General features: G+C 46.4%; 1 protein-coding gene across 1 annotated transcript in view; it reads left to right on the top strand.

The window, feature by feature from the left end:
- Window positions 1–684: 684 nt before the first annotated feature.
- ENTREP3 (endosomal transmembrane epsin interactor 3) overlaps window positions 685–26,135 on the top strand; it is an 85,927-nt gene continuing 60,476 nt past the window's right edge. Inside the window, exon 1 of the mRNA XM_078669706.1 lies at window positions 685–1,235. Coding sequence (XP_078525832.1) covers window positions 960–1,235 — 276 coding nt within the window. The 5' untranslated portion in view covers window positions 685–959. The remainder of the gene's footprint in view (window positions 1,236–26,135) is intronic.

Here is a 26,135-nt window from a genome sequence, read left to right on the forward strand (position 1 = left end):
AAGTGCGTCAGGAAGCCGACAGCAGCCCGATGGATCCCATTGCGAATGCATTGAATTTCCCGTAAGCACCATTGAGTTCTTGTAACAGGTCGTTCAGGCTGTGCCCACCCCCAAGGCACTCTTAAGAAGCACTATCTCACCAGCCAACTCTGCACTTTGTTTACTTCACAGTCAGTTGTGGTCTCTCCTGCCCAAGGCTTTTCTGCGTTTTTCAGCTGGTTTAGTCATTTTGCACTTCATGCTTTTCCGTAATAAATAAAAGCATTGTGTGGTTCCAACGACTTGTTAAATTTTTTATGAATCTACCGTTTACGCACAAGCTCTAGGGCTGGAGCATCCTCGTCAATGTGGTCTCTGAAAATGGCCTGTGTTCTTTCCTTCTATAACATTTTCTCTGCTTCAAGATCTCACCATTTCTTCTGCATTCTTCAGTCACTTTCTGATCACCTTGCAAAGCAATTTCTTGGAATTAGATGCTGAAACCTTGCAGGATTGTTTTCTTTTTCTTTCCCCATTGTTTTGGAGCAGCAATGGATTAAAGTGGTAACACCATCTATACTCTCTACTCTCTTAGGTGGAGTTTTATTCAGGTGTCCGTGGCTGATTAAAACTCAACAATGGATTGTTAAGATCGTGGATGGGGATTCCAGTGTGGGGTCAAGGAGTCTCTTGGGAATTCTCTAATTGTGCCAGATGCGAGGCACATCAGCCACACACAGCCTTGTTGTAGAAGTATTGATCCTCTGGATATGAAACCTCTTGTTGGAGTAAAAAAAAATCCTGTCTGTTTTGAAACTGAAGCCAGCCTTTTCATTACATAAGTTTAGTCTGTCTTTATCTGGGTACATCTTGGGAGTTTTATAGGAATGTGAGTGGTTGGTTTATTCTTAGCCTCTCGGTTCCTGGAAGTGGTAGGATTTCTCGAAAAAGGTGTCTTACCATACTTACTGCCATTTCCCATGAGTCCTGTTGGCTGCAACCTGTGGTGGGACTTCCTCACGCCTTTGTGGAAAGCCATGCCATCGCCCACTGACTCCAGCCTCTCGCTAACTGGCAGGACCTCCCGCAGTCTTTCCCACATGCGAGTGCAGCGAACCTGGTCGCAGATTCTACTTGCCCTTGGCTTCGTCCAGGTCACCCTGGGGGTTCTCATCATCACATCAAGCTTGGTGGCTGCTACCATCACACCATCCCTGAAAATCAAGCACTCTTGCCCTTCCTGGGCCGGCTTCTCGGTGAGTGTGACAGAATTGGGGCGCTTGGGATGGCTGAATCTGGTAATCTGTGATGGCTAAATCTGATAGTAAGTGATCTGCGTTTGCCAGTAAGAAATTATTGAATTAAGGCTGGTTCGTTAAAAATAAGCGGTGGTTGAAATGGAAGTCAGGGGTGGCTACATTTGGATTTTTTTGATTTTTGTGTTTGCAGATAGCGGATTCTGGCTGCCAGTGGTCTCTGAATCTGGTGGTATGTGAAGACTTGGGGTCTTATGGTCAGCAGTGGCAGACTTTGACAGTCTGGAATGGCTAAATGTGCCTCTAGGGTGAATGATTAGTCTGGCTGAAAGTGACGGCTGAATCTATTTGGCTGAATTTAGCAATAAGTAATCTAGGCGCTGCTGGTATCTGGTTTTTGGCATGGTTGAATCTGGTGGTTAGTTATGGCTGAATCTTACTATCGGTCATGGCAGGATCTATCAAAAAGTTAGTGCTTAATCTAGAAGTCAATAAAGGCTGCACTCTATAACCAGTGGCCATTGCATCTGGCATTGATCAACATTTGCATTAAATGTCTGAATAAGGTTGTTAGTGATGGCTGAAACTGGAGATGAATTCGGGGCAGAGTGTGTTACATTTGTTGATGAATGGCTGAATCAGGTGGAATGCGATGATTGAATATGGGTGTTAGCATTGGCTAAATTCTGCAACGAAAGGGACGTGTGTGTGGCGACCCTTGCAAAGATCCAGCTGGGTAACTCGGTGTGTTCGTGTGCCTCACTCAGAGATCTGTGTGTACTTTGCAGGTCAGCATGTCTTGGTCCCATCCTAGCTGTCCACCCTTTCATTCTTCAAAGGTCGGTGTTATTAGTAACTCCTGAACATGATGATAACTTCTATTATATAAGGTGTCTCTACAAATGGTCGCTATATCGTTTGGCAATATAGCACAGCATGCACCCCCACAGCAGGTCACGGGTTCAACTCCTTGCCAAACAGACATGGCTCTATCTTTTTCTCCTGCTGAAGTGTCTTATAGGATTTCTATCTGGATGAGGGATTGCCTCGATCTTTGCATCAGGAAGAGGGAATTCAGTCCGTGATGTGTTATGTTCTTGTACATATTTCCTAACATTATGAGAGATACATTTTTTTGCAGGTTGAACCTTTTTTATGTTGGACTTTATACATTCGGATGGCCTGTTTGGAGCAGTATGATGTCTAGAAATTATGGTTTTATTTTTATTGCACCTGCATTTATTAACTGTACTTTATGAAAATTATAATATTAATCACAATTCTTAACTAATTGGGAAAGACTATATGAGTCGGCCCTGCTGGGATTCGAACCCGTGTCTGTTATTAATAATAATTGTTGGGTCAGCTGTTGAGGGTTAGTGACAGTAGCTGGGGCTTTGTGCGGAAGCGGCAGCACCCTGCACTGCACACCCTGTCCCTACACGTCTGCTGAGCGCCTTTTGTTCCTGCTAGTCACTGCTGAGCTTTTCCCTGGCTCAGGGGGAGATCCATTAAGAGCACTTTGCACTAATGGATCTGGGAGTGGGTGCCCCATACCAACCGGCCGGCACTGCCTCGTTAAACTTCACTGCAGCTCGGGGAAGCTAAATCGAGTGGCACCCTGAGAAGAACAGGTCAGGCCGGATATTGAGGAAACCCTCTGGAGGAGGGGCTCTGGACCTGTTTTAATGGGGTGCAGGGATGGAGGCAACCATGGGTGCTGTCTCAGGAGTTCTGTGGATTTGAGGAGAGCTCTAGTGCAGAGGAATATCAATAGACATGTGGGGGGCTCTCTTGGAGGTAGCAAGGCCTGTCTATCTGGGGTGCTCCGGAGTAGAGGAAAACCCCTCTGAGTGTATGGTTATGTTATGTTATGTTAAACTCTTTTATATATCGCTTGAATCACCGGGGGGCATCTCGGCGCTTTACTCAGAGTAACCTGACGGGTGGACAGCACAGGGGTGGAGGGACTCAGAACAAGAATGCTTTTAACTGTTTTCTAAAGAGCAGGTATGAGGATATTACTCGCAAGTATGCTGGGAGACTATTCCAATATTTGGGGGCAAGATAGGAAAAGGCCATTCCCCCAGACCTATGGCGTCTAATGCGGGGCACCTGGAGCAGCTGCAGCGTGCTGGATCTCAAAAGGCGGTTTGGGGTGTATATTTTTCGTTTCTTTTGGAGATACAGGGGACCCTGACCCTGAAGAGCACAGAAAGTAGGACAGCAGATTTTAAAGAAGGCTCTCTGTTTTATCGGCAGCCAGTGTAATTTTCTCAATAAAGGGCGTGAGGCGGAGCCTGCCGGCATGTTAAGGACCAGCCTGGCCGCCGTGTTTTGGATTACCTGTAATTTCGTCAGAGAGGTAGTTCGAACCTCTGCCAATAAGGCATTCCCGTAATCCATGCGGCTCATAACTAAGGCTTGGGTCAGGATTTTGCCTTGGTCCATGGGGATGAAAGGTAAGATTTTTCGAAGTAGCCTGAGCCTATAGAAACAGGCACCCGAAACTGAAACTACATGATCTTGCATGGATAGGATATGGTTTAATTTTATGCCCAGGTTGTTAACACATTGCTTGGGCATTGGTGACGGGCCTAGTTGTAAGGGCCACCAGTCATCCGTCCATACAGCTGCGGCTTTCCCTAGGAGCATGACTTCCGTTTTTCCCGGGTTTAACTGTAGACGATTGTCGGTCATCCAGTTAGATATTGCGGCAATTCCAGAGACAAAACGGAGTCTATCTGCTTCCAGGTTATGGCTGATGTTAAATAGCAGCTGGGTGTCGTCTGCGTACGAGACTACTTCGAACCCCAGGGCTTCCACCACCTTGGCCAGAGGGGCCATATAGATATTAAAAAGGGTGGGGCTAAGGCAGGAGCCCTGGGGGACGCCCTTGTCTAATGATGTTTTTCTTGCTTGGTGGGGGCCCATAATGACCGTTTGTGAGCGGTCAGTCAGAAAATGTTGTAGCCATTTAAGAGCTGGGCCACCCATGCCGAAGAAGTTTAGCCTCTCTGCGAGCCTTGTATGAGAGATGGTATCAAAGGCCGCGGAGAGGTCAAGCAGAATCAGAATAGCTGAGCCACCCACATCCATCGTTGTTCTCAGGGAGTCCGTCACTGCTAGTAGGGCTGTTTCTGTGCTATAGCCCTGCCGGAATCCGGACTGTGAAGGGTCCAGAATACGGCTTGCCTCTAAGTAGCAATTTAACTGCTTATTAATGATACTTTCCAGTATCTTTCCCAAAAGAGGGAGCAAGGACATTGGGCGGTAGTTGCCCAGCACCAAGGGGTTTGCCGTGGTTTTTTTTAAAATGGGGCGAACAAACGCTTCTTTCCAAGGTGTGGGAATCACCCCTTCCCTAATAGAGCAGTTAAAGATTTTTTGCACCATTGGGGCCAAAATATGGGAGAGGAGTGACATAATCTTAGGAGGGCAGTGATCTACCGGGGAGCTCGACTTGGCAGACTCTAGAGCTCTTTGTGTCTCAACTAAGGAGATGGGTCTAAAACTTTCGAGAGAGCAGTCGACCCTTGCCATGGCTGCAGTTGGATTCGAAGTACAGGGTGGAACTGCCAAGTTGGATTGAGGAAAATTGCAATAGATTTTTTCTATTTTCTCCTGAAAAAATCCCGCCAAAGAATTGCATAGGTCTTTGGACTCGATGGTGGGTTGCTTACATACCGCCGGTTCGACAAAGCCTTTTACAATGTCAAATAGAGCTTTGGCAGAATTATCTGAGTTCTTAATTTGATTTCCGATATATAGGCATCGTGCTGCCTTAAGGTTTTGGTGATAGGTCGTCAGGGCTGATTTGAAAAGTTGTTTGGACTGAACGGTTTTATGACGTCTCCACTGTCTTTCCAGTCTTTTACAGGAAGACTTTTCCTGACTTAGTTCGGGAGTAAACCACTTGGCTGACGGTCGATTTCGGGTGGAACTGGGTTTTCGTTTAATGGGAATAATAACATCCAACGCCTTCCTAATCCCTTCATTAAATCCTACCAACATGAAATCTACGCCCTGTTCGTCTGTCTGAGGGATTGACTGGAACACTGCCTCAAAGGCTTGTGGGGAAAGTTTATTCCAAGGTCTCTGCACAATTGTGCGACTTCCGATAGGTAGGCAGTTAGGACCTTGCAGGGGCGGGGGAGATGTAAACTTAATCAAAGAATGATCGGTCTATACAAGGGGCAACGAAGGGTCGTACTCCAATGCATTGATGTTAGTGAAAATTAAATCAAGCGTATGGCCCCCGTTATGGGTGGGACCTAGTATTCTTTGCGGAAGCCCGAGCTGTTCCATATCCGTAAAGGAGTTTATTCACCTCTGGTAGAGAGCCCAGCTCCCCATGAAAATTAAAGTCCCCTAAAACCAGGAACTTGTTAACTGCAAGGACATGGGTGGCTATCAGGTCTATTAATCTGTCTGTAAAACCGGTTTTTGAGCCCGGCGGCCGATATACTAAGGCTCCTGACCAGCTCTCAGACGCTGAGAATATCACTTTAAAGATACCAATTTCCAGGTCCTCATCTAATATAGAATTTAACCAAGTGATGTTAATGTGCCGTTTACAGGCTATGGCAATCCCACCCCCCGTTTTTCCTGTCCTATCAAGGTGAACAAATTTATAATTTTGTGGGATGGCTATATTTATAGTCGGGTGGTTGGTAGGGGTTAGCCAGGTTTCAGTCATGAAGCAGATTTCAGGAGAATGGGAATTTATCATGTCCCAAATTTCAAACTGATGTTTGGCCAGGGACCTAACATTGCAAAGCTAGTAGGTAGGGTCTTCCCCCGTGATAGGCTTCACGGGGTGACCTACCAGAGCATGGCTAATACATTTGTCGCCCTGAAAGGTGCAGCTTCTGCAAGCCACCGAGCCTTCTAATAGCATCGGTAACTTGTTAGGGCAGTTCAACATCGCCCCCTGTAGATTAGCAGTTTTTCTCCAGATATCGCGGAGTTCAGCTGAGGAGTAAACTAATCTGCTTGTGGGGGAAGAAGCTGACGCAGGTGGAATAAGGGTCCCCGCCCCTCGACCCGGCCTGACGCTGACGGGCGCAGACGGGCTTACCTCAGGCGCACCTTCGGCGCGCCCAAGTGCACCCGCTGCATGCTTCCGCTGCGCGGAGGCATCGCCGTATGCCTTTTGTAATGACGCCGAGCGCGTCAGCTGACTGTGCACCACCCCCAACGCCCCGCCTACGAGGTGGGCGTGGAGTGTGTCAGCAGCTTGCGGTGAGGTGAGGTTCTCCGCGCCTAATCGGCGGAGCCCCCGAAATCCTGCTCAAGTTTGGTAAGTGAAGTTAAAATACACAAAACAAATTTCAGGCAAGCATTACAACATTAAAATTATTCAAGTGCAGAAGAATTCCTAACCTCCCGGCTTGAAGCCTCAGGAGTATTTGGTGAGGGAAGGCTATGTGAAGCGCGTGAAAGGTAAATCTGTCTTAGAGCGGGATCCCACCTGGGTCTGATCTTGGGGCCCTCTCTGTGAGGGAAGCACCCAGAGATGCTTTGGGCTATAAAGTGGACTGAACAAGTTATTTTCTAATTTACCCTCCAGGGGGTGGTTAGGCACCCCTGTGGCCCATCCTAATTAATGCCCTGAGGGTAGTAAGCTCCAGAGTGCCCTGTAGGAAGAAGGCGTATCCAACTGCCTGCCCAAAGGGCTTCCCTGGCACAGAGGAGCAGTCCTGGGCCTATCACGACAGTTGCTGTATAGGAGTTGTGTACTTTGGGGTCTTCCCTGACGAGTCCTTTCAGGAGAGCTTTCAATGCCTTTCTTTATTGATGTTTCTGCAGCGGATTAGATTTGATTATCAGTGAACCAGTCTTGAAAGGTATGCTTTGACGAGAACATCAGGGTTGTCCCTTTCCTTGGGAGATACTCTGTGAAAGAATTACCCATGGGTATGTCTGTGAGTAACTGTGGTGGAGGTAGCCATGAATAGGTCTGTGTTTGTGGGAAGGTGGAAGGTGCTCTCGAAGACTAGAGCACCCTGGTCTTGTCTTGGGAGAGATTTGGAAGATGGGTAACTGAACACCCCAGGGATTTTTAAGGGTGTGGTCTGAAGACTGTTAGCACCACTTGTCATTTCTCAAGGGAAGTCAGCGAGAGGATCAACAGAGCATAAGTGGAATTTAGAGGGGCTTCTCTGTTGGTTTGGATCAGCCATGTCTTGTGAACCAATTGCCTTTGGGTCCAGGGTCATCGGAGTTTGCTGGGCGGTATGGGTGGGGATATTGTAATTTGCCACTGGTGTCCCAGTGCCACCAGGGCTGATACACTTGTGTCAGAAAGCAAAGCTGCTCTCTTTGAGTACTTAATTCTCCAAGCTAAGGACAAGATGCATATTTGATGTAGAAGCTTAAATTCAAAACATACAACTGCAGAGTCAATAATGTGGTTACACCTTAAGGTTCTCAAGGCTGGTGTGACAGACTACAAGCACATTGGGTGTGTTTGGATCCTCTTCTTTCTTATTTTCCCAGAATCTAGGCCTGGTGCTTTTTGGGCGGGGTAAAGAGCCAACAGCAATAACCTGTCCAGGCAAAATTACTCTTTTAAGTATGTTGCACAGAGACTACTCGAAGAGTAGATGAATCACAGTTGATTTGTTTGAGGGAACACATCATTTTCCGACTTTTTGCGTTCACAGACCAGAAGCTGAAACCAACCAAAGTACAAGCTTGTACCAAAATAAAATCAGCATTCAGTATAATTTCCTCCCTTTATCCTCTTTTTCTAGGGATTCTGAGGCAGCAACAAAAGGCAGAGCTGTATTTACACAGTCAAGCTGTCTTGAGATTTGTCTATAGACACCAAGGGCCAGATGTAGGAAGGCAAATACCGGCTTATCGGCCGTTACCGACCGGTATTTGCAGATGGAGATGTAGGGGCCTGAAAATGTGACAAATCGGTATATTTACCGATTCTGTAAATTTACCGATTTGGTAAAATACCGAATCGGTATATTTACCGAATCGGTAAATCTACATGTAGGTGGCACTGTAATCAGTGCCATAGGCCCTTACCGATTCGTTATTTACCACCAAATACTATTTGGTGGTAAATAACGAATTCCTGTGTACATACACATCTGTGCCATGTAGCACACATACATGCCCTAAGGGCATGTATGTGTGTCACATGGCACACAAGCCAGAATCAGGGGTGCAACAGGGTGTCAAAGTGACACCCTGTCCCCCTTGCAAATTCGGTATTTTTACCGAATTGGTATTTACCGATTCGGTAATTGACATTGATTCCTATGGGCCTCAAGGCCCATAGGAATCAGTGACGTTTACCGAATCAGTAAATACCGATTCGGTAATTACCGAATCCTACAGATTCGGTAAAAAATACAGAATTTTTAACTACATCTGATTTACCGAATCTAGAATACCGAATCGGTAAAATTCGGTATTCTAGAGTCGGTAAATGAGAATTACCTACATCTAACCCCAAGTCCCTTGCATGCTAGGCAGAGAATGGGGCGTTAGGTTTCAAGTACACTGCAGAATATTATTTTTGTATAGGAGCAGACATGTACCTCCAGTTTATCATATAGCTTCAGTTTTGGGGCAGAGGTCCAGTGAACAATAGGCACGTAGGCTGTCAGGTCCACAATGGCCGAAGTCAACCAGCAGGGAGATCACCATTATGTGCAGGCCCAGACACCATGTCATCTACGGGGGGTCACCCTTCACCGGTATTCTGTTTCCACGCCAACCAAATCATGCAACAAAATAATTTGTTCATAAAACAAAATAATCACAATACAAGAATTTATAAAAAACACTTGGTAAAAAGAAAATGATAAAAAAAATATTTGCAATTCGAAAACAAATATATATATATATATATGCGTTTCAGAAAGACTCCGCACATACCCATGTATTAAATTGTCATAAGTAATGTACTAAAATTAATAGTTCAAAAAGTCAGTGTCATTCATAATCAGAAAAAGTAATCTCCCAAGGAAGAATTGTTAGAGACTTCAATTGTTTTATGAAAAACTTTCTTCTTCTTTTATTTTGTATTTGATGGATGATACTTCATTCAATTATTTTAAAAACACAGTACAGAATCATAGCCGACGTGGCGCGTTTCGTCTCCACGAGACTTCTTCAAGGCTCTTTGCGTTTTTATTTATTCTTTATCTCTTTGCGTTTTTATTTATTCTTTAATCGAATCCAAGTTCAAAAAGCTAAAATCTCCAATGGTTAGGTCACATTTTCTTATTGAAAGTTAGATCGTGTCACCAAAAACACCACCTTATTTTCTTTTGTTGGTCTGAATATTAAATGTAAAAGTCCTCCCAAGGCGGTGTGGTTACTCCTGGTTATAATATGCCAGACGAGACGTTCGGTATGATATCCGAATCTGTCTGTACTGTGTTTTTAAAATAATCAAATGAAGTATCATCTCTCAAATACAAAATAAAAGAACGTTTTTCATAAAACAATTGAAGTCTCTAACAATTCTTTCTTGGGAGATTACCTTTTCTGATTATGAATGACACTGACTTTGAGAACTATTAATTGTGTTACAGTACTTATGACAATTTAATATATGGGTATGCGCTGAGTCTTTCTGAATCTTGTGTTTTTGGTTATCCAAATTTGAGGGAACCAGGGAGGTGAGGTTCCCAAGTCTTGCACTACCATTATCGCCCACACTTCATAGAATCATACATGTACCAGGGCAGGTCTAGGGTGCCTTGACCTTTCATCTTGTGTGTTTTATATATATATATATGTCCATTTCCCTACTGTATGTGTTTTTTTATTGCAAATATGTTTTTGTAATTATTTTCTTTTAACCTATTGTTTTTATCCTGCTTATGTGAGACTGTTCATATGTTACAAGAAGCAGAAACCTGGCCAGCTTCTCCACAAGGGATGCAGCTAAAGAGCCCTGAATGCATGACCACCGCTGAGCTTCCATCAACAACCAGGCATCCCATTGACTTGAATGCGGATGGAGGTCGCAGTAGCCACCTTTAGAATAATGTTGGCCCAACCATACCGTTAGAGCATGGACACTGTCAAATGACATCACAGAACGAAAAGATCGCAGAGTTCATTAGAAGAAAAAAAAAAAGGAAAGCCAGAAAAATATAGAACAGGATTGGGCGTTACTGATTTTTCAAGCTATTCTAGGAAATAGAGCGTGGATATGTCTATGTTGGCCTAAAGAGAAAAGGGGGGCTCCTCTGCTCCTGGCTTGGAAGATAGGGATTCTTGGAGAGTGGAGCACTCTTGGGTCTGTCTTTGGGATGGATGGACTCTGGTATGAGCAAAACAACAAAAAAAGTTTCTTAAGCTGCAATAAAAGTTATTGCAACTTGTATATAGTCACATGGTGTGTATACCTCTGGTACACAGCGCTTAAATGCAGGATTATAGTTAGTTTGTCTTAATTTTAACCTTTTATTGGTGGATTTGTGTACCGATAGATGCACATTTAGGGGAACATTTATTTTGCTATATCTACTTTTTTCCGCAGTATCTTTAACATACATCTTTACCTCCTGCATAAACATGAGGGTAGTAAAGAGAGACAGGAGACCATTTCCCCAAGTGTTAGCACTGTTCGGTTAATTTTCATATGGAATGCATTGCCTAACCCTATCAGTCATCGCGAAATTACGCATTAAGGAAGGCATGCGCTACAAGCAGCCTTCATAAGACCATTCATGCAGTCCACTCCACTGCCATAGTTCAGAAAATTATATTCTACTCCTGGTGTCTTCCTCGAGGCCAGTCTTAGCATTTAGTCTGGTAACAAAGTGTACTCTGTAACATTATATTGCTTTTTTATTTTTGTCTTGCCTTGCACTTCTCCTCTCTAGGTCTCATTGCATAGCTCCCGGAGCTACAGTGCTCTGCACCAAAAGGCATTCTCATCCGCGTTAATAAACGGGGTTAGGGTAACCCTCCTAAACCTTCCACATGGTGTACAAACGCTCTGCCCAATATTGTTAAGACCCCAAAACGGGGCACTCTAGGGATACCTTACATCATTCAACTTCAAGGTTAGGGAACAGTCTTTCCATAAAAACCTTAAAGAGACAGATTTTTTTGTAGCAAGTACTTAGTAAAAAGGTGACGTCAATCTGAGTTAGTTAGTTTTTCTGCCATGAAGAATGGTGCTTCTCAGCCCACTTGGTGCCTGGGCCTGATTTCTTGATGGTCACATGACTACACTTTACATGCCCCTCCCACTCCTCCCCTCCTCATGTCCTGGACTCAACTGACCCTCTTCCCTCGGCTTCTAGAGTTGGCTATAATGTAGAGTCTGACACGACAAGTAGAGGAAGACCGAGCCTTTCTTCTGAAGGTGCTATGGGTTTGCCCGATTGTTCCTTCTCCCACAGCTAGGTACAACTGACGTCGGTCCTGAATGAAGCAGTCTGAGGCAAATATGTGAAATGTTTCACAAATCGCATAACCAGAGCCGTGGACTTGCTAAAGTGTTTTTCCACATTTTGTGTTCGAAATAAGTTCCTCTTTAGAGCAGCATCATCTGCATTTGTCTGCCAATTGCATTATGTCAGGTTGGTTGATTGGTTTTTCTACATTTCAGTTTGGGAATGCCTCTGTCCAGCCATTACTTGTCTTCCATTAACGGCTATGACTCAAATGTGCTTGCTCCCAGTAAAGTCCCAAGGGCCATCATTTAAAATAACAATTTTCTGTCATTCATACAATATTATAGATCAATGTATTGCATATGTAGGTAAATTACATAAAAGATATGGACAACAGCCCACTGTCCCGCCTGTTAGAGGATTTTTTCCTACAGCCTAATTCAAACTGTTGATTCTATGTGCTGTCCACAGATGCTAGCATAACCTTGCCATTAACTTTATTTTTATTTATTCACAATTTTCGTGCTGCCTTTGCCCTGATGCTGATCTCTTAAATTGTGAAAGGTCGAAAGCCGTCTTCAAATTTAGGCTGAAAGACTTTTATTGTGCAATGATGTACATATATGAAAATATCATCCATATATTTTCGTGCACAATTGCGGATTATTGCTACTTTTCACCATTGCCTTTGTTTTCTGTGTGCATCACTTTCCCTCGTCCGCTTTGACTTCATGAGGACTGTGTTCCCTTTTCACATTGAGCACTTTGTATTCACACTTGATGCTTCCATTAATCAAATATACATATAGATATATTTAAAAATATTAAACAGTATATTTATGGATTATAGTTAGCCATATTGTTTTTTGAAATTTAATTACATACGCAATACATTGTTTTATAGTATTGTGTGAATGACAGAAACAGGTTATTTTAAATGATGCCCCTTGGGAAATAGTTGTGAGATATCAATATTAACCTGTCCTTCTGGTTCTATGGTTTGGTCCTGTTGTATATAGCAATGCCCCCAGTAAAGATTGTCTACTATGGTTGCCTGCATCCAGTGCATGTTGTGGGTTGAATCTCTCTCCCTCCTGTGTGGACTGTGCAGGTCATGTGCTGTGGTTACCTACTGGTTGGTTGGCTTCTGTTTAACTCATTAAATTCTTACCAATGATGCTTGGATCCCATGAATGACTATCATTTGCCTCTCTGTGACTCCTGAGGGTGCTCTTCAGAGCATTTACCATGGCAGTGTGTGGCTGGGGGTGCTCTTGATGAAATGTGGTTGAGCTCTAAGGAACATATAGCATGGCTGGATGTAGTCCAGTGCATTTCTTTGGGTTGCTCCACTCGCTCTCTCACTATTAGGTGGATTCCATGCAGCATTTACCCTGCTACCTGTAGTAAGTGCACACCAATGAGTCCCTCTTAGGCCTCAAGCCGAGCCGAGGAGTAGGACCTCTGCCTTCTGAAGGATAGCAGGCAGGCCCACTCACTCAGCTATGTTTCACACCATTTCATTCCCCACATAAACACTTCAACACCATTGCAGCGACACACATTCCACTAGTCGTCACGCACGACAGCATAAGTAACACATAAAACCCACACCGTTTCAATAATTAAAAAGAAATTGATATAAAGCACATGTTCTAGCTTTCACTCTTCTCCATTACATGTTTAGGCTCAAGCAATCAAGGTTAAGACAAGAGCACCACTCTAGTTGATCGTGCACAACACCAAACCTATCCTACAAAGGATACACTGAAATTCAATACACATCCAGTTAGCCACCCACAGTGTAGCTTACGACTCATTTGTAATGGGCTTTGATGCCTCAACCGTGGTATGAAGCGCACTTTGAAATGCAACAAAAATACAGACCAAACTCTTTTTTTGGGATTGAGCACAACAGCTATCTCACACTTCGCTCTCACTGCTTGCTCCGAATAAGCTAGGGGAGATATGCTGTATATACCTGTGCTTCTGCCCTACATCATCAGGCTACCCAGATCCCCTGGGCTTGGAAATTGGGTAGGGTGAAGGGAAGGGGACAGAGCACCTTAATAGGTGAGTCGTCTTCTATGGTCACAGCTTACCTTTGGACTGTTCCCCCACATGGCTTGCTATACCTGCTGTACGTTCTCTTTTGATTAGGAGTTGGTGTGCTGCTTGCAAGCCAAAAATATGCCTCACCTTTGTTTTCCTGCCCTTAGGACTCACTTGGGGACACTCTAAAGCACAAACACCATAGTTACAACCAGTCACAATATGAAACGGAAGGTAGGGCCCAGTACCTCCTCTTTGCGGCATGTTGGCACTTTTTATTTTTTATTAGCGGGCCTGCATCATCAGATTCTCCATCATTACTCCTGGTTGCACAGCGCCCTCTCCATAAGAGCTGCTCTCCAGCTTAATCTCCTGGAATTTAGGCCCAAGTGGTGGATCATTATGAACTGATTGCCTTTGACACGCTCCACCCAACACTCCATGAATATTATTTTATGGAACAAATCGTTTTATTCATTTTATAAGACAATCAATCGCCAATACACAGCTGTATGCCTACAACTAACTTGGCCGGCAGCATGGGATAGATGCATGAAGCACATTTACACAGCTTCAGTGCCTACAACCTGGAGGCTGGCAGCATTGTCTGGATTGCCTGAGTCTATATGGCTACTATAAAGGCATAACGAACATCACTACAGAAACAAAATGGCAACCACCTCCCACCCACCCGCCAAAGGAAAAGAAGGTAATGGAAAGGGAACCTACACCAAGTTGTACTAGATCATTTGGTGCCACTTACCCCCGCCAGACAGCTCCAACCCAGGGATCCACACCATTACGTACAGGACAATACCTGATCCCGTGCCCTCGGGATCAAATGCAGAATTTGTAGGAATTTGGGGCATGTGACTTCTCTGAATTCTTTAGATAGTAAAGATATAAAAAGGGCCCATAATTCTGCGTAGGTTTCGCCCTTGTGATCGTGCACTAGAGAAAAGCGTTCCATGCCTAGGGTCGACCAGAGTCTGTGTAGCCAGGCCACATGATCCGGCATCATTGAAGAGACCCAGTTCACCAGGATCGCTAGTCGCGCTGCCAATAACGCCAAAGTAATTTGCCTACCCCGCAGAGAGCGCAGGGGGAACATCAGCGCATTTGAAAGCCCTAGTAGTTTGTACGTCGGGAAGTGGGGTATCTCGGTCTCAAAGGCAGCGTCCATGTAGTTCAGCACCTCCCAAAAGCCCTCTAGTCTCGGACAATGCCAGAGCAGGTGCTCCAGTGAGCCGGCCAGTCCGCAGCCCCGCCAGCATTTCTCGGTGTGGTTTTTATCCAATCGATGGATACGAGCCGGAGTGAGGTACCAATAAGATGTGACCTTGAACGCAGATAAGGCTCTGGCGGTATTGAAAGCAGTATGGTGCGCCCTATAGTGAATATTCACTCACTCTTTATCCAAAAAGGCCCTCCCCAACTACTCCTCCCAGTGTAGCTGACCTTTCGTGCGCTTCCCTTCCTGAACAGTTTCAAGCAGGGTATATAGCTCAGAGAGCAAATGCTTATCATCTTTCTTGCTCATTAGCCACTTCTCGAAAGAGGTGAGTTGACGAGAGACATGCGGCAAGTTGGCCGCTGAGGTGGCCCAGTGTCGCAGTTGTAGATAGTAGAATCCATCGGATCTGGTAGTTTATATTCCTGACACACCTGGGAAAAGGGAAGGATGCCCTCTACATCAAACAAGGAGCCCAAGAGTTTGCAATCTGCCTCCCTCCATCGCTGGGCGACTTCAGATTTACAACCCGGTGGGAAATCCGGGTTATCAACCATTGGATTCATCAGAGAGGTGAATGTTGTTAGCCCCCTCCAGAGCGCTACAGCATCCCAGACCTTTAGTGTCGCTGAGATAAACGGGGAAGAGTAAAGGCCCCAAGCTCTCAGTCTACGCGGAAGCCACATCTCTCTCCAGATATTTGCTCCAGCTACAGCCTTGTCCATGAAGGTCCAGTGTTTTCGGAAAGAGGGAGGTTCCATTCTAAAACAAAGCGAATGTAGGAGGCCTGTAGATATCTATGAACCAACGGAAAATTCACACCAACCTCACTCTTGGGCCATGCCAGTTGGGAAATGGACAGACGTGCCTTCCTTCCTCCCCAGACACATTTATTTATGGACAGCTGCAGAGCTCACATAGCTTTCGGAGGGGGCACCAAGGGCAGGATCTGAAACAAGTATAGAATCCGCGGTAACACTGTCATCTTCACCGCTGTTATGCGCCTGAACCAGGCCAGCTTAAGCTTAGACCCCCCCGTCTAAAGACCTCGCAGTCTGCTCCACCAAAGCCTAGTAATTCAACTCCAGCGTTCACGGCAGTGTAGGAGCCAGGAGGATGCCCAAGGAGGTTATCGGGTCATTGGCCCACTGCAGCGGGAACCTCTCTTTCAGTAGTTGTACATGTGCTCAGGGCAAGGACAAATTGGGGATCTGGGACTTGCTCAGGTTTACCTTAAATCCCAAGACCCTTCCAAAAAACTCCAGTTCAGTCACAAGATCGGGCAGGGACCTGAGGGGATCGTAGAGAGATAGAATTACATCATCCTCACAGAGGCTTATTTTATGGGTGTCGCCTCCAAATCGGAGGCCCTGAATGCTTGGGTGGTCTAGATGAGGGGCAAGAGCCTCGTGCCCCTGGCGATCGAGAAGGGGGTCTAGGAGACCCCTTTACTCTAACAAAAGCCCCGGGGGAGTGATAGATAAATTGAACCCATTGGATAAAGAGCGCCCCAAAGCCACGTAGTGTGTCAAACAGGTAACTCCACCGCACCCTGTCGAACGCCTTCTCTGCATCCACTGACAGGAATATGGCCTCCCTGCTGGACCTGTGCACGCTGTCCTTGAGGTGTAGGAGTCGTTTTGTATCATCTCCTCCCTGTCGAGTGGGAATGAACCCTGCTTGGTCCGGATCAATCAGACCCGCCATTAGTGGATTCAACCGGGCTGCTAAAATACCAGCGAAGATTTTGGCATCTAGGTTATGTAACAAGATTATCATCTGTCACTGAGGCACATACTGTGTATACTTAGCTAGGCACCCTTACTCTGTTGATCCAAGGCTGACTAATATTTTAAGATTATTTTGTATGCCAAGCCCTATATTTTGACATTTCAACAGCTTATGCAAGACCTTTTAACTCCTTGGAGAGGTCAGGTGGGTAGCATGTGAATCTATAATATTGTCAGCTTTCAAAACCTTTGTTTTAGAGTTGCAATGCGTTTCTTTTGTAGAGTTTCAGATTCACAGGGTTTTGGCATTACTAAGTTGTGTTCATCTCACAAGGGAAGGAAGCTTGCAGCAGCATGTTTGCTTCAGAACAGCTTTTCCACCTGGAGCATCTTTTTTTAAACAAAGTCAAGACCATAATGCTTTGTAAACCTTCTTTATTTTCAAATGTATGTAGTATTCTGCATCTCTTGTACAACTCGAAGGCGATCCAAATACTTACATTCTCTCTAGTCTAATGAAGTACACTCTGGGTGTACACATCAACAGTATGATATGCCAGCCGGTAGTGCAATTAATCTAAATTTGTTAAATGGTAAGCATTATGTTATAGTGAGTTTATTTAGCATACTGTCGCACAATATATCTTGGCAGTATAGTTTTAAAGAATATGCCAATGTGGTACTAATGTAGAAAGACACTGTACGTATGGAGAAAAAAGGTAATAAAATTAACGACAAAAAAATCTTTCAGATTTTCCAAAGTTTTGAAACGGTTGGCTCATTCCTAAGAACTTAAGCACAAGGGGGCATATGTATGAAAGTTTGGTTTTGCGATTCTCAAATAGCGAATTTTAGAGAATCGCTATTTGCGAATCGCAAAACTAGATGTATGTAGGATTAGCAAAATAATTTGCGAATCCTCCATATTCCTTAATTACGAATTGCAAAGTGTGATTTGCAATTAAGGAAACCCTCCCCATTCATTCCTATGGGCCTAGATGCCATAGGAATGAATGGGAAGACATTCTCAATTTGCGATTTGCAATTAGAGAATTGCAAATTGAGAATGCAATATGTCAGGAAATGCGCGTAACAGACACCAATAGGTTGAAACGCGTCAGTGCGACTTAATGGTTGATTGTGTGTGGGGTTGGTCCACCCCCGACATAAGTGCCAATTATTAACAAGCATTTGCAATGCAATAGGTCTCGCATTAGGAAAGTTTGAGCTATTGGTATTGTAAATGACCCATTTATGTGTTGGTTTTGAAAATAGCGAAATTAATAGCTTTGTCATTTACAATGCCAATAGTTTTAACTTTTGCAAATGTGACACCGATAGCATTTGTAATGCAATATGTGTTGCATTTACGTGACTTAGATGTATTGATATTACAAATAACAATGGCTTTTAATTTTTTTAAATAATTAATACTTAAAAGTTATTGTAATTTATAATGGCAATAGCTTAAACTTTTGTAAATAACGTTTGTAAACATTATGTTCAGTGTATTTTATTGTGACGAAAATCCAAGAACAGAAGTGAAATATTAACATCTTTTTGTGACATTTGTAATAAAGCTTGAAACATAGAGAGGACATATTTGAACCTGATGCTTGTGGATGCCTGATGCTTGTGGACGTCTGATGCTTGTGGATGCTTGTGGACGTCTGATGATTCTGGATGCTTGTAGACGTCTGATGCTTCTGGATGCTTGTGGATGCCTGATGCTTGTGTATGTCTGATGCTTGTGTACGTCTGATGCTTCTGGATGCTTGTGGATGCCTGATGCTTGTGGATGCCTGATGCTTGTGTATGTCTGATGCTTGTGGACGTCTGATGCTTCTGGATGCTTGTGGATGCCTGATGCTTGTGTATGTCTGATGCTTCTGCATGTCTGATGCCTGATGCTTGTGGATGTCTGTTGCTTGTGGATGCTTGTGGACGTCTGATGCTTCTGGATGTTTGTTGCTTCTGGATGTTTGTTGACGACTGATGCCTGATGCTTGTGGATGTCTGATGCCTGTTGCTTGTGGATGTCTGTTGCTTGTGGATGTCTGTTGCTTGTGCATGTCTGTTGCTTGTGCATGTCTGACGCTTGTGCATGTCTGACGCTTGTGCATGTCTGACGCTTGTGCATGTCTGACGCTTGTGCATGTCTGACGCTTGTGCATGTCTGACGCTTGTGCATGTCTGATGTCTGATGTCTGTGGATGTCTGACGCTTGTGGATGTCTGACGCTTGTGGGTGTCTGACGCTTGTGGGTGTCTGACGCTTGTGGGTGTCTGACGCTTGTGGGTGTCTGACGCTTGTGGGTGTCTGACGCTTGTGGAAGTCTACGCTTGTGCAAGTCTGACGCTTGTGCGTGTCTGACGCTTGTGCGTGTCTGACGCTTGTGCGTGTCTGACGCTTGTGCGTGTCTGACGCTTGTGGGTGTCTGACGCTTGTGGGTGTCTGACGCTTGTGGATGTCTGACGCTTGTGGAAGTCTACGCTTGTGCAAGTCTGACGCTTGTGCAAGTCTGACGCTTGTGCAAGTCTGACGCTTGTGCATGTCTGACGCTTGTGGGTGTCTGACGCTTGTGGGTGTCTGACGCTTGTGGGTGTCTGACGCTTGTGGGTGTCTGAAGCTTGTGGAAGTCTGACGCTTGTGGAAGTCTGACGCTTGTGGAAGTCTGATGCTTCTAGATGCTTGTGGACGTCTGATGCTCTGGATGTTTGTGGATGTCTGATGCTTCTGGATGTCTGACGCTTGTGCATGTCTGACGCTTGTGCATGTCTGACGCTTGTGCATGTCTGACGCTTGTGCATGTCTGATGTCTGACGCTTGTGGATGTCTGACGCTTGTGGATGTCTGACGCTTGTGGATGTCTGACGCTTGTGGATGTCTGACGCTTGTGGATGTCTGACGCTTGTGCATGTCTGACGCTTGTGCATGTCTGACGCTTGTGCATGTCTGACGCTTGTGCATGTCTGACGCTTGTGCATGTCTGACGTTTGTGGATGTCTGACGTTTGTGGATGTCTGACGCTTGTGGATGTCTGACGTTTGTGGATGTCTGACGCTTGTGGATGTCTGACGCTTGTGGATGTCTGACGCTTGTGGATGTCTGACGCTTGTGGATGTCTGACGCTTGTGGATGTCTGACGCTTGTGCAGGTCTGACGCTTGTGCAGGTCTGACGCTTGTGCAGGTCTGATGTCTGATGTTTGTGGATGTCTGACGCTTGTGGATGTCTGACGCTTGTGGATGTCTGACGCTTGTGGATGTCTGACGCTTGTGGATGTCTGCTGCTTGTGGATGTCTGACGCTTGTGGATGTCTGACGCTTGTGGATGTCTGACGCTTGTGGATGTCTGACGTTTGTGGATGGCTGACGTTTGTGGATGTCTGACGCTTGTGCATGTCTGATGCTTTGTGCATGTCTGATGCTTGTGCATGTCTGATGTCTGATGTTTGTGGATGTCTGACGCTTGTGGATGTCTGACGCTTGTGGATGTCTGACGCTTGTGGATGTCTGACGCTTGTGGATGTCTGACGCTTGTGGATGTCTGACGCTTGTGGATGTCTGATGCTTGTGCATGTCTGATGTTTGTGGATGTCTGATGTTTGTGGATGTCTGATCTTTGTGGATGTCTGACGCTTGTGGATGTCTGACGCTTGTGCAGGTCTGATGTCTGATGTTTGTGGATGTCTGACGCTTGTGGATGTCTGACGCTTGTGGATGTCTGACGCTTGTGGATGTCTGACGCTTGTGGACGTCTGACGCTTGTGGATGTCTGATGTTTGTGCAGGTCTGACGTTGACAATTGGCGTTGACGTTACGGGTGACAATAGGTTTCGAGCCAGACACAAGCAAGCTTCGCTTGCTTGCATGTCTAGGCTCGACCTAATAAAGGCTGCTAAAGTAGCATTCATCTGCGACATACCAGTGCCAGAAAACTGCAGCACGGCAGCCACTTAATTCATTTGTCAAATGTTGCCTTGACTCAGCAGAATTGCAGGTCTATCGCATTCTCATATTCGATGGTAATAGCAGAGTTGCTCAGTAACACCTAATAAAAACGGTATTACACTATGAAAATACAATTCTACAAATATCTGGCGGTAAACACGGCTCTGAATGGTACTACTTGCATACATGAGCACGATGCAAGTGCCAATACCACTACACCATCGATGCAGTGCATTATTTGTGAGGGAATTAAGCTGTGTGGGTTTTTTCTGGCACACCATGGTACACTTACCAACATGCCACTGAATAATACCGAAAGCTTGCATTCCAACAGGTGCCTCTGAGTTTTCCTCATGGTACAGGCAAGTACCTTGGAATTTTACAAAGAAATTACAGGGCATTCGTACTTTTACAGATTACTCCTGGACGTTGATAAAACGTTACCTAAAAGTGTGATATTTACATCTATTTTATCATAACTGTTAGCAAAAAAAGAATGACTGCAAATAAATTAGTACCGTTGTACCTCATGGATGTGATGCCGATATATTCACCACGCTATGTTACTCGAAATTTGCCCCATAAGATAATAAACAGGGCCTCCAGTAAGAACACACAGCACTAAGTAACCTTTTTAAGGAGTGCTTCTAACTCACACCCACCACCACAGGCAATTGCTGCTTCAAACGGAAAGCATGTGACATTATAAAAGACTCATGTTAAGAAAGGTCACTCACTAGTAATACTAGTTTTGTCGATACACACACGGAGCCAAGCAAGCCTCTCCACGAGTTTAAAGAGGGTAGAGAGAGTTAAGTTGATCTCAGATGTCATAAGAAGTCCGTTTAAAGACACACCCTCTATTCAAAGTCAATGGGTTGATTTTTCATAATTAATAGCAGAACCTTGCAAAGTTTGCGAAGCTAGACCAAGACATCAATTAATAAAAACGATGTCACTGGAAAGTAACTCTTCCTTCTCCTACAAATATCAATCCATCTTAACTCTACCTCTCAATCAACCTAATCAGGGAAGGCCTATCTACGAGTCAAATGAAATAGCATTCAATACAAGCCTGTATGTGCCAAAGACGCCCTGTCGCCTCAAAGCCACTGATAGCTCTGTCCAGGCTTGCTGCAAAGGCCGTGATCAGCCTCGTGTTTACCATCCCTTGTAGCCCACTTCCTGTGCCCCAGCCCTACCCCTTACACTCTCCCAAAGTGAATAGTAATCTGCCTTCCATCTCAACCACCCTCCAACAATGCAAACTCCACTACGCACTCCCTCGCCCTCTAACACATCCCGTTTGCCACTATCATCACTGGTATATCCTTTAAGTTATCTACTCCATAGCACTTTAAACTTACCATCCTTTTCGACTGTCAGAGTCCTGTCTGTATTTCCTTCCCCAACACAATTTAGCACGTCCAAGCTCAACCCTCTTAAGTACCAGAATTAGCCTCTCACAACTCACTGCACTGCCAGGCTTCCTTCTCCTTTGCGCCAACAGTAAGTCCCCTGCCTCTTAGTTTGGCAGAGTCTAGACAACTCTGATTTGAAAGCTGACCACGACTTCACTTAGAACAGTGCCAGTTTGACCTCTGTCTATACCCATGGGTCTAAACCTCCTGGAAAATGAATGTCAATACTAGTCTTGGATCTCCTCTTTGTCACAACCTCACCGAATGTCAATGTTGGGCTTGCACTCCCGAACTGACTGTGCACAAAGTCCCCTTGGTAAGGTCCGACTTACCCACCCTTTCTCTGCAGTCTGATTTGCCTCGTAAGTCCGTGGCAATGTCCAGACTGCACACCGTGTTTGTTTTCTTCCTTTGCTGCACCAAAGACAGAACAGCATGTCCTCCCTCTTCCCTTTTTGTGCCCGGGCTACCACCCTGCAGAGTCCAGACTGAACTCATTCTCTGCAACTAGCAGTACCCAGCATGCTCGCCCTCGCAACCTCTAACAGTGCCCTCCTCCCTCGCTGGCAGGTTGGCCCGCCCTCATCAGCTCCAGTGCCTGACCTGCCACCCCTATCCACCCCTGACACTGCCGTCCTGACATGTCCCAACCCCAGTCCGTCTCCTTCCACACCTACCCACCGCAAGCAGTCAGGAGCTCGCAAAATCCCACTTGAATCTCCAGTAGGCAGGAAATATTGGCACCCACCTGCCCATGCTCTGCCGCCCGCCTCCTCCGGGGGCCTGGGCGCCGCTACCCCCGCCGGGCTTCCGGTTACTCCCGGCCTGCTGCTGCTTCATAGACATGACGGCCGGCCCATAAACAAGGGGATATCGTCAACAAACCACAAGGCCGCTTGAAACGGGGGGAGACCAGCTCTGGGCCCGCAGCTGCGCCGACGCCTGTCCTGGGCCGAGTCCTGTCCTCAGCAAGCCGCAGGCTGTAAGAGCAACTCGTCCTGAGCCAGTCCTTGTACTTTGCGGGGGCTGTAGCGACCTTGTGCGCGGCTTTCTTAGCGGCCTGTCTCGGGCCGTGAAGCAGTCCCTGCAGTAACTCTAAACACAATAATATTGAATAAACACCTCGATCTGGGCAGAATCATCAAGGCGCATTATCTTCGGGAATAGTAGACAGATCGGGATTGGATATTTAGTGTTTCAGGCCGCACGCAGTCTGTGAATGGAAAGTGATAAAAACAAGCACGAATCACGTGGTGTCCAGTTAACCAATAGGGTGTAGGGTCTCGAGGGCGGAGTGAAACGGCGCTTGGTCGGTCCGGCGGCAATCAGTGACGTCAGGAGAGTACGAGAGAGCGGAGTTTTGGTGTCTGCGAACCTTGGAGCACGGCCAGTAATGACCCGTGAGTACATAGAATGGGGGTCTTGTGTGTGTGCGTGTGCATGCCTGCCTGCCTGCGTGTGTGTGTGTGTATGTGTGCGACGGCGGGGGGTCTCTGTATGTGTGGGTATGTGCGCTCGTGTGTGTGTATCTGGTGAGGTAAGGGGGGGGGAGCGTGTGTGTATGCAGTGTATGTATGCAGCGCGTGTGTGTATGCGACGGCGGGGGTGGGTTCTCTGTATGTATGGGTGCGTGCATGGGTGCTCGTGTGTGTGTGTGTGTCTCTAGGTATGCGCATGCGTGTTGGAGCTTCCGAGGCAGGAGAGGGGCACGGCGCCGTGCGCGCCCACGAGGTGCAATCTGCGCTCGTGCATATTTCTTGTCCACATTCCCAAACACGGGCAACATAAGGTCTCGAGCAGACTACGCTGCCCGACCTAAAATGTGCATGCTACAAACTGGACTTAATTGTGGTCCGAAATAATTTACTCTATCGCCCTCACTCTACCGCCCTCACTATACGGCCCTCACCCTACCACTCCACAGCCCTCACTCTACCCCTCTACCGCACTCACTCTACCGCCCTCACTCCCACTCTACCGCCCTCACTCTACCACTCTACCGCCCTCACTCTACCACCCTCACACCCTCATTCTACCGCCCTCACTTTACCACTCTACCGCCCTCACTTTACCACTCTACCGCCCTCACTCTACCGCCCTCACTCACTCTACCGCCCTCACTCACTCTATCACCCTCCCTCACTCTATCTATCTATCGCCCTCACTCTATCTATCTATCGCCCTCCCTCACTCTATCTATCTAAAGCCCTCACTCGTGCTATCTATCTATCGCCCTCCCTCACTCTATCTATCGCCCTCCCTCACTCTATCTATCTATTGCCCTCCCTCGATCTGTCACCCTCCCTCTATCTATCTATCGCCCTCCCTCTATCTATCGCCCTCCCTCTATCGCCCTCCCTCCCTCCCTCTATCTATCCCCCTCCCTCTATCTATCACCCTCCCTCCCTCTATCGCCCTCCCTCTATCTATCGCCCTCCGTCTCTTCCACCCACCTCCTTCTCTAACTCCCTGTTCTCTTCTCTTGTGCTGATTTGCTGCTCTTCCACCCTGCCTCCTTCCCTAACTCCCTGTTCACTTCTCTTCTCCTGTGCTGATCTGCTGCTCTCTTCCAACTCGCCTCCTTCTTTAACTCCATGTTCTCTTCTGCTGTGCTGTTATGCTGCTCTCTTTCACCCACCTCCTTCTCTAACTCCCTGTTCACTTCTCTTCTCCAGAGCTGATCTGCTGCTCTCTTCAACCTTCCTCCTTGTCTACCTCCCTGTGCTCTTCTCCTGATCTGCTGCTCTCTTCCACCCCACCTCCTTCTTTAACTCCCTGTTCTCTTCTTTTCTCCCTCTGCCGATCTGCTGCTCTCTTCCACCCGCCTCTTTCTTTCACTCCCTGTTCTCTTCTGCTGATCTGCTTCTCTCTTCCACCTCACCTCCTTCTCTCACTCCCTGTTCTCTTCTCTTCTCCCATGCTGATCTGCTGCTCTCTTCCACTCTGCCTTCTTCTCTAACTCCCTGTGCTCTTCTCTTCTCCTGTGCTGATCTGTTCCTCTCTTCCACCCGCCTTCTTCTTTAACTCCATGTTTTCTTCTCCTGTGCTAATCTGCTGTTCTCTTCCACCGCCTCTTTCTCTAACTCCCTGTTCTCTTCTCCTGTGCCGATCTGCTGCTCTCTTCCACCCCGCCTCCTTTTTAACTCCCTGTTCTCTTCTCCTGTGCTGATATGCTGCTCTCTTCCACCGCACCTCCTTCTTTAACTCCCTGTTCTCTTCTCCTGTGCTGATCTGCTGCACTCTTCCACCCGCCTCCTTCTTTAACTCCATGTTCCCTTCTGCTGTGCTGTTATGCTGCTCTCTTCCATCCACCTCCTTCTCCAACTCCCTGTTCTCTTCTCTTCTCTCAAGCTGATCTGCTGCTCTCCTCCACCCGCCTTCTTCTCTAGCTCCCTGTTCTCTTCTCCTGTGCTGATCTGCTGCTCTCTTCCACCTGCCTCCTTCTTTAACTCCCTGTTCTCTTCTGCTGTGCTGTTATGCTGCTCTCTTCGACCCACCTCCTTCTCTAACTCCCTGTTCACTTCTCTTCTCCAGAGCTGATCTGCTGCTCTCTTCAACCCGCCTCCTTCTCTACCTCCCTGTGCTCTTCTCCCGTGCTGATCTGCTGCTCTCTTCCACGCCACCTCCTTCTTTAACTCCCTGTTCTCTTCTCCTGTGCTGATCTGCAGCTCTCTTCCACCCACCTCCTTCTCCAACTCCCTGTTCTCTTCTCTTCTCCCGAGCTGATCTGCTGCTCTCCTCCACCCGCCTTCTTCTCTTGCTCCCTGTTCTCTTCTCTTCTCCTGTGCTGATCTGCTGCTCTTCCACCCGCCTCCTTCTTTAACTCCCTTTTCTCTTTTGCTGTGCTGATCTGCTGCTCTCTTCCACACCGCCTCCTACTTTAACTCCCTGTTCTCTTGTCCTGTGCTAATCAGCTGCTCCCTTCCACTCGCCTCCTTCTTTAACTCCCTGGTCTCTTCTCCTGTGCTGATCTGCTGCTCTCATCCACCCCACCTCCTTCTTTAACTCCCTGGTCTCTTCTCTTATCCTGTGCTGAACTGCTGCTCTCTTCGCCCCGCCTGCTTCTTTAACTCCCTGTTATCTTCTCCTGTGCTGATCTGCTGCTCTCGTCCACCCAAACTCCTTCTTT

This window comes from Lissotriton helveticus, chromosome 12 (assembly GCF_964261635.1).
Source record: "Lissotriton helveticus chromosome 12, aLisHel1.1, whole genome shotgun sequence".
NCBI classification, from domain to species: domain Eukaryota; kingdom Metazoa; phylum Chordata; class Amphibia; order Caudata; family Salamandridae; genus Lissotriton; species Lissotriton helveticus.